General features: G+C 46.6%; 1 protein-coding gene across 1 annotated transcript in view; it reads left to right on the top strand.

Moving 5' to 3' along the window:
• Nucleotides 1-7,484, top strand: part of LOC112072846 (E3 SUMO-protein ligase PIAS1-like) — a 9,428-nt gene extending 1,944 nt beyond the window's left edge. The window contains exons 2-5 of the mRNA XM_024140245.1: nt 1,450-1,915; nt 2,139-2,218; nt 4,681-4,769; nt 7,430-7,484. Coding sequence (XP_023996013.1) covers nt 1,450-1,915; nt 2,139-2,218; nt 4,681-4,769; nt 7,430-7,484 — 690 coding nt within the window. The remainder of the gene's footprint in view (nt 1-1,449; nt 1,916-2,138; nt 2,219-4,680; nt 4,770-7,429) is intronic.
• The last annotated feature ends 1,477 nt before the right edge of the window (nt 7,485-8,961 follow it).

The following is an 8,961-nucleotide window of genomic DNA, read 5'->3' on the forward strand; positions in this document are numbered from 1 at the left end:
CTTTCCATGTTTTTCACTTCACTTCCATGTCACCCATCATCTCAGAATGTTTCTGAAGTTAGAAACATAATATTAGCATTCCTGAAACATTATTTCGTTGAAGTATAATTTTTTCTCTGAGAAATGAAGCTCATTGATTGCACCCAAATTGGCCATTTTAATTGATAGGATTCATATCATCTTCAATAAATATCTGATTTGGGCCATAATTCTTCCTAACAATGAGTAAGACGTGAGGAATCTAATAAAATGATCAATAGCCACCCACAGGCCCCCGCACACCCAACAACTATTAGACAGTACCAGTTCTCTATGTCTGACAGGCAGGTAGCCTAGTGGTTAGAGAGGAGGGGCGGCAGGTAGCCTAGTGGTTAGAGAGGAGGGGCGGCAGGTAGCCTAGTGGTTAGAGAGGAGGGGCGGCAGGTAGCCTAGTGGTTAGAGCGTTCGGGCCAGTAACTGAAAGGTTGTCTGATCGAAAACCCGAACTGACGGAGGTAAAAATCTGTCGTTCTGCCCCTGAACAAGGCAGTTAACCCACTGTTCCTAGGCCGTCATTGAAAATACGAATTTGTTCTTAATTGACTATCCTCTGTAATGTATTCCCTGTGAGTCTGGGGATGGTTTTCATCCCCTGTTCAGAGAAATTAGCCATTGAAGTTGTTTTCATTCTTTACCATAAATGACTGTGAAAGTACCATGTTTTGCCAACTACATGCCTCTGTTCCTGCTACTGTCACAACCACACCCTTTTATCAATGTAGATGGTCTCTTATGTGGATCACAACATTCTCTTTGTAACTGGGTAGAAAACCAATAGCTTTTGCTCATGATGAAAATAAATGGGATGTTAATGACTATATTTAATGAAGATTATCCTATGAATTAAAATGTCTTAATTTGAGTGCAGTCAATTAGCGTAATTTCTCAGAGATTAAATTATAATTCAACAGAATAATGTATTAATGTCTCAGGAATGCTAATCTGTTTCTAACTACATAAAGGATTTCAGAACAATCTGAGATGGTGGGTGTCAAACCTTTTTCTGGTTGCTTTTTGAGGTGGAATGAATGCTATTTTGTCTAGTGAAGGCTAGGTTCTGGTTGTAATTTGTGTAGAGGAGCATGTCCTCAGATCACCTCCAAATTAATCTATGCATAAAGCGTCTTAGTGTAGGAGTGCTGCTTGAAAACAAGACTGTAGACTCCTATGGTGTCCAGAGCGAGTAGCMTGCCAGCCTAGCTGTCGTTGGTGAAATAAAAACATACTTGGCCACCACAACATAATTGACTATTTCACAAGTTGTAAAATACCTGTTGATTGTCCCTTTACTCACACAAGTTGTGTTCCCCAAAAATGTAGCTTTGCAGTGAGACAAAGCCAGAGTCTAATGTCAGCATGTTCTGTTGCTAATCCTGTAATAATACTTATGATCTTTTCCTTCTCCCAAAGCAAATGGTGATGAGCCTTCGTGTTTCAGAGCTACAAGTTTTACTAGGCTACGCCGGACGCAACAAGCACGGCCGCAAGCACGAACTGCTGACCAAAGCTTTGCACCTCCTTAAGGCCGGCTGCAGCCCCGCTGTCCAGATGAAGGTGAAGGAGCTCTACAGACGACGCTTCCCCACAAAGATGGTGTCTCCGGTGGACCTAGCGCTGCCCAGTGTCCACTCCACCCTGTCTGGAGGCCTCACCTCGCTTGGGTTTGACAGCCACGGGTCCCCCTCGCCCCTCTCTCTGCTTGGGCCCAAACACGAGCTGGGCTTGCCCCACCTGCCCTCCTCCCTGCACCCCGTACACCCTGACGTCAAGCTACAGAGACTGCCCTCCTCCCTGCACCCCTTACACCCTGACGTCAAGTTGCAGAGACTGCCCTTTTACGACATGCTGGATGAGCTCATCAAACCCACCAGCCTGGGTGAGTATTCTGGTGCATGTCTGTCTGTTAGGCCATCACTGGGTTGGCTTCTCATGTGATACAATTCAACAGTGTGCAGGTATCTTTCTTTAATCACTTTACCATTTGTACTCTGCACCTGCAGTTAAGTGGATGTACTAAATGTGCTTCTATGTCATTGTCGGTCTTGGTGTCTTGGTGAGTTGGCTGAGTCTTCATCCTCTCTCTGTGTTCTTTTGTCCAGCTCAGAAACAGTCAGGCGGTTCAGGAGACGTGTTATGCTCTTTGCATGACACTCAGCGGTCAGCAGATCAGCAGCTCCATGTAAGACTGGGGGGGGGGAGATATGGGGAGGGGATGGTTAGGGGGGGTGGTTAGAGATGGGGAGGGGTGGTTAGAGGATGGGGGTTGGGTGGTTAGAGGATGGGGGAGGGGTGGTTTGAGGATGGGGGAGGGGTGGTTTAGAGGTGGGGGAGGGGTGGTTAGAGGATGGGGGAGGGGGGTTAGAGGATGGGGGAGGGGATGGTTAGATGATGGGGAGGGGTGGTTAGAGATGGGAGGGGGAGGAGTATGGGGGAGGGGTGATTTTGTTTATTTAACTAGCAAGTCAGTTAAGAACAAATTCTTATTTTCAATGACGGCTACCAGGAACAGTTGGTTAACTGCCTTGTTCAGGGCCAGAACGACAGATTTTTACCTTGTCAGCTCAGGGATTCAATCTTGCAACATTTCGGTTACTAGTCCAATGCTCTAACACACTAGGCTACCTGCCATAGAGGATGGAGGGGGTTAAGGGATGGGGGAGGGGGGTCAAAGGATGGGGGAGGGGGTTGGGGAGAGGGGTCAACGGTTGGGGGGGGGTTAGAGGATGGGGGAGGGGGGTCAAATGATGGGGGAGGGGGTTAAAGATGGGGAGGGTTAGAAGGATGTGGGAGGGGGGGGGAGAATAGAGAGGGGAGTGGAGGGAGTGGAAGGGAGAGGAGAACTAAGGACAGACTGCTGTACATGATGCCCTATCTAAAGCAATAAAAACACACAGCACCACTGTGTCTGTCTTTACAGTATCTCCCTCAGAATAGGATGTGACTGTTTCAATTCATACTCGCACTAGGCGTAATTCTCCTTCTGAAAATAACATACACATGGAAGAAATACTGTTTATAAACTGCAAATCGTTGGATAATGCATGTTCTATTTGGAAGGGATGTTTATTTTTCTCACTGCTCATTGCTTGACTTTCACCTAAACTCTGTCTGTCTGTCTGTCTGTCTCTGTCTGTCTGTCTCAGGACATCTCTGGGACAAGTGTGACTTTGCGGTCCAGGTTCAGTTAGGTAGGCTCCCTTGGTGTCCAGCTGCATTCACAGTAGGACTCGTATTCCACGTAGGATCGTATTCACAGTAGGACTCGTATTCAAGTGGACTCGTATTCCAGTAGGACTCGTATTCACAGTAGGACTCGTATTCACTGGACTGTATTCACTTAGGACTCGATCCCTTAGATCGTATTACCGTGACTCGTGTTCCAGTAGGACTCGTGTTCCAGTAGGACTCGTGTTACAGTGCGGACTCGTGTTCACAGTGGACTCGTGTTCACAGTGGACTCGTGTCACAGTGGGACTCGTGTTTCACAGTGGGACTGCGTGTTCACAGTAGGACTCGTGTTCACAGTCGGACTCGTGTTCACAGTGGGACTCGTGTTCACAGTCGGTACTCGTGTTCACAGTGGGACTCGTGTTCACAGTGGGACTCGTGTTAAAGTCGGACTCGTGTTCACGTCGTGGACTGCGTGTTACAGTCGGACTTGTTCACAGTGGGACATCGTGTTCACAGTCGACTCGTGTTCACAGTGGAATCGTGTTACAGTGGGACTCAGGTGTTACAGTCGGACTCGTGTTCACAGTCGGACTCGTGTTCACAGTCGACTCGTTTCACAGGTCGGCTCGTGTTCACTCGGACTCGTGTTCAACAGTAGGTCGTGTTCACAGTCGGACTCGTGTCACAGTACGGGATCGTGTTCACAGTCGGTCGTGTTCACAACTCGTAAGGACTGTGTTTCACAGTAGGACTCGTGTTCACAGTAGGATCGTGTTCACAGTAGGACTCGTTCACAAGTAAAATTGAGAAATGCCTTGTAATCACCGGCTTCATGAGATGGAGTGTTCATCAATGTAGTCAGTTTACTGATACTGCTGATGACGATACTGATCTGACTACTGATGACTGACGACTGAATGCTGACTGATGTCTACTGACTGACTTATACTAACTGACTGACACTGACGATAATGATTGACTGAGACTACTGACTGAACTGGATACTATGTACTGCTACTACTGACTGACTATGACTGACTGACTAACACTGACTGACTACTGACTGATACGCGACTACTGACTGACTGACATAACTGACTGACTACGGATCGCTACTGACTGACTGACTGAGTGCTATAACTGACTGACTACTGACGACTACTGACTGACTACTGACTGACTGACAGACTACTGACTCCTGACTACTGACTGACTGACTGAACTGTACTGATCTGACTGACTGACTACTAACTGACTGATACTAACTGACTGACTACTACTGACTGACTACTACTGACTGACTAACTGACGACTGATATGTGACTACTGACTGACTGACTACTGACTGACTACTGATGACTGATACTGACTACCTGACTGTGTGTATTGCTGGTTCTGTCATTTGAATTGGTTATGGGATGTGTCATATTGTTCTGTGGTATTAGTATTGATCTCTGTATGTTCTCCCAGGTTTTGTTTATCAGAGACGAGTTGTACCCAGGAGGATCATTTCGTCCAACCTGTGTGTTTAAAGTCAACAGCAAGCCCTGCAACCTCCGGTGAGTCTGTCTTGACAGCCTTCCGTTAAGTACCACTCATTAAGCGGGTGTTTCCTATCCTGGTCCTGGGGACCTAAAGGGGCGACGTTGTTGGTTTGATTTCTCTAATCAGCTCATCAAGCCTTTTAGTTGAATCAGGTGTGCTGGTGCTAAACCAAAATGTGCACCCCTTTAGGTCCCCGGACCAGGAAACACTGCATTTAGAAATAGTCAAGGAAAATCTACTCATATAATATGCATTTTTCCCAATTTTATTACGTTACGCCTCATTATAAATGGATGAGGGGGAAAAAATAAGGCTGTAACGTAATAAAATGTGGAAAAAGTCAAGGGGTCTGAATACTTTCTGAATGCACTGTATATATACTGCAAAAAAATAAAGGAACACTAAAATAACACATCCTAGATCTGAATGAATGAAATTTCTATTAAATACTTTTTTCTTTACATAGTTGAATGTGCTGACAACAAATCACACAAAAATTATCAATGGAAATCAAATTTTAACACCATGGAGGTCTGGATTTGGAGTACACTCAAATTAAGTGGAAAACACACTACAGGCTGATCAACTTTGAGGCAATGTCTAAAACAAGTCAAATGAGGCTCAGTAGTGTGTGTGGCTCCAGTGCTGTATGACCTCCCTACAGCGCTGGGCATGCTCCTGATGAGTGGCGGATGGTCTCCTGAGGTCTCCCAGACCTGGCTAAAGCATCCGCCAACTCCTGGACAGTCTGTGGTGCAACGTGGGTTGGTAGATGAGGCGAGACATGATGTCCAGATGTGCTCAATTGGATTCAGGTCTGGGGAACAGGCGGGCCAGTCCATAGCATCAATGCCTTCCTCTTGCAGGAACTGCTGACACACTCCAGCCACATGAGGTCTAGCATTGTCTGCATTAAGGAGGACCAGGGCACGCACAGCATATGGTCTCACAAGGGTCTGAGGATCTCATCTCGGTACCTAATGGCAGTCAGGTACTCTGGCGAGCACATGGAGGGTGTGGCGGCCCCAAAGAAATGCCACCACACCATGACTGACCACCGCCAAACCGGTCATGCTGGAGGATGTTGCAGGCAGCAGAACGTCTCCACGGCGTCTCCAGACCTGTCAGTTGTCACATGTTGTCAGTGTGAAGTGCTTTCATCTGTGAAGAGCACAGGGGCCAGTGGCAAATGCCAAACGTCCTGCACGGTGTTGGGCTGTAAGCACAACCCCTGTGGACATCGGGCCTCATACCATCATGGAGTCTGTTTCTGACTCAGACACATGACATTTGTGGCTGCTGGAGGTCATTTTGCAGGGCTGGAGTGCTCCTCTGCTCTCCTTGCACAAAGGGGAGGTAGCGGTCCGCTGCTGGGTTTGTTGCCTCTCTACGGCCTCCTCCACGTCTCCTGATGTATGGCCTGTCTCCTGGTAGCGCCTCATGCTCTGGACATTACGCTGACAGACACAGCAAACCTTCTTGCACAGCTCGCATTGATGTGCCATCCTGGTGAGCTGCACAGTTGAGCCACTTGTGTGGGTTGTAGACTCGTCTAATGCTACACTAGAGTGAGAGCACCGCAGCATTCAAAAGTGACCAAAACATCAGCCAGGAAGCATAGGAACTGAGAAGTGGTCTGTGGTCACCACTGCAGAACACTCCTTTATTGGGGGTCTTTGTAATTGCCTATAATTTCCACCTGTTGTTATTTCATTTGCACAACAGCATGTGCATTTATTGTCAATCAGTGTTGCTTCTAAGTGGACAGTTTTTGATTTCACAGAAGTGTGATTGACTTGGAGTTAATTGTGTTGTTTAAGTGTTCCCTTTATTTTTTTGAGCAGTGTATCACTGTTAGAACTGCAGACGCTGTTATCCAAAGGCGTTTACAGTACGTACATTGTTTTCCTATGTTTGTGATCCTTCGGAGAATTGAACCACAACCTTGGGTTTCGTCAACTCAAACCAACTGACGTTGACCCTGTTGTCTTTCCTCTCAGGGCTACCTTCCTCCAACCAACTGACGTTGACCTGTTGTTCTTCTCCTCGAGGGCTACTCTTCTCCAACAACTGACGTTGACGGCTGTTGTGTCTTGCTCCTCAGGGCTACCTTCCTCCCAATTGACGTTGACCTGTTGTTTGTCTTCTCCTCAGGGCTACTTCCTCAACCAATGACGTTGCACCTGTTGTCTTCTTCCTCTCAGGGCTATTTCCTTCAACCAACTGACGTTGACCCTGTTGGTCTCTTCTCCTTAGGGCTTACGTTTCCTCCAACAACTGACGTTGACGTCTTGTTGTCTTCTTGTCTCTGCAAGGGCTACGCTGTACCAATGCAACTGACGTCCTGTGCGATGCTGTTTGTCTCTTCCTTAGGGTAGGCTGCGTTGACTCCTGTTGCTTTCAAGGGCATACGATTCTCGACCTGACGTTGCCTAGAGGGTTTTGGTTCTTTCTTTCCTGCGGGAGGGCTTACCTTCTCTCCAACAACTTGACGGGTTTGCCGCGTATGTCTTTCCTCTGAGGGCTACTTCTGCTCAAAACTGACGTTTGACGGGCCTGTTGTTTCTTCCTCATCAGGGCTACTGTTGTGGTTTGTGGTCCGGCAGGACTGGGGCGTCAGGATCGTGTGTTGTGAGTCGTTGGTATGACTCTGTTGTCTTTTTGCTCGTCTCAGGGCTAACTTCTTCGGCAACAACTGGCGGGTTGTGCTGTGGGTGTCTCATCGCTAGGGGTACGTCCTCTAGAGAGAATAGGAGTGGACCTCCCAAACGGGTCACCGGCTGGCGGTGCCAGTTCGAAGTTACGTTGCTGCTTCAGGGTCCTAATGTAAAACCAAAGTTAAGCTGGTGGGTAGCTGCCAAGACAGTGATGGTGGTGTAATGGACCATAGAGATAGGGCTGGGTAAAGGGATATTTTCGTGGATGTTAATGGCACTTAGTGCGTGGGTTAACTATTTGGTATGACAGGGTGAACTAGTATATGAATAGAGGTGTATTGAATAGGAGGGCTGATGTATTGATAGACAAGTTGGTTATTGGATCGCAGGAGTGGAATTGTAATAATGAGAAAGGGGTTAATTGTTAATGTAGTGCTAGTAGATAGGAAAGGGTAAGTCATTACATAAGAATAACAATGGGGTCAGAAAAAGATCGGGATTGTCGGAGAATCACAACGTGGGTCGTGTAAAACAAACTGATTTCTATGTAATTGTTGATCTTGGTATGAAGGATTAGTAGCAGACATGGAGGGGTAACATCTTGAGTAGGTAGCAGGGTGTCGATGAGTAGTATTGGAATATAGTACAGCACAGGGGAAGTAGGGTGGGGTCCCTCGGTAGTTGAAGCTATAGCTATGGCAGAGTTGACTCGTTAGATGTACAGAATAAGACTGCTGTAGATGAATTCAGGGTGAGTCTGGTGACTATGGTGATCATTTAAATGGGCTAAAGTTGGGATAGCGCTGATGGCTAGAGTATGGGGTTGATTCTGACTTCACATTGATAACTGTCGTGCTTACATGGAATTGGAGGGGTGATGTAATTAGATTTACGTACTGGTAAGTGGATGAGGGTGTTATTCGCGATATGCAGGGGATCGGAGATGATGGGTGACTCTCTGTCTCTATGATACGACAGGGTACATTGATCGAATGGAGGTTGTGTACTTGGTATATGCAGGTTAATTGGTTGCAGCGGTGTGTAATAGATAGACGGGTAATGATGCAGGGTGATGTAATCTCGATAGATCGTGTACTGAATCTCTGCTGTGGCTTGTTATGTATCATAGTATAGACATGGGTATCAATGTACCGATGCGGGTGATATTTTCTCTTCCTCTTTGTTCTTCTTAGATAGGAGCTAGGATACTGGATTGAGGGATGATTGTCTCAATTTAGATTATGACTCGGGTATCTTCTGTCTCTTTTCCGTCTTCTCTCTCTCTTCTCTCCTCTTGCGTTTGCTGGATCAGGGTGATGTAATAGATAGACAGGGTAATGGATGCAGGGTGATGTAATAGATAGACAGGGTAATGGATGCAGGGTGATGTAATAGATAGACAGGGTAATGGATGCAAGGTGATTAGAGTTGGAATATTCCGGTAACTTTCCCAGAATTTACAGGTAAAAAAATATATATTTAAAAATCTGGTTGGTAGATTCACGTAATCAGAAGTGAATAAAATCAGCAGGTCGTCCAGAATCCTCCA

Source organism: Salvelinus sp. IW2-2015, unplaced genomic scaffold (genome assembly GCF_002910315.2).
Source record: "Salvelinus sp. IW2-2015 unplaced genomic scaffold, ASM291031v2 Un_scaffold2061, whole genome shotgun sequence".
NCBI lineage: Eukaryota > Metazoa > Chordata > Actinopteri > Salmoniformes > Salmonidae > Salvelinus > Salvelinus sp. IW2-2015.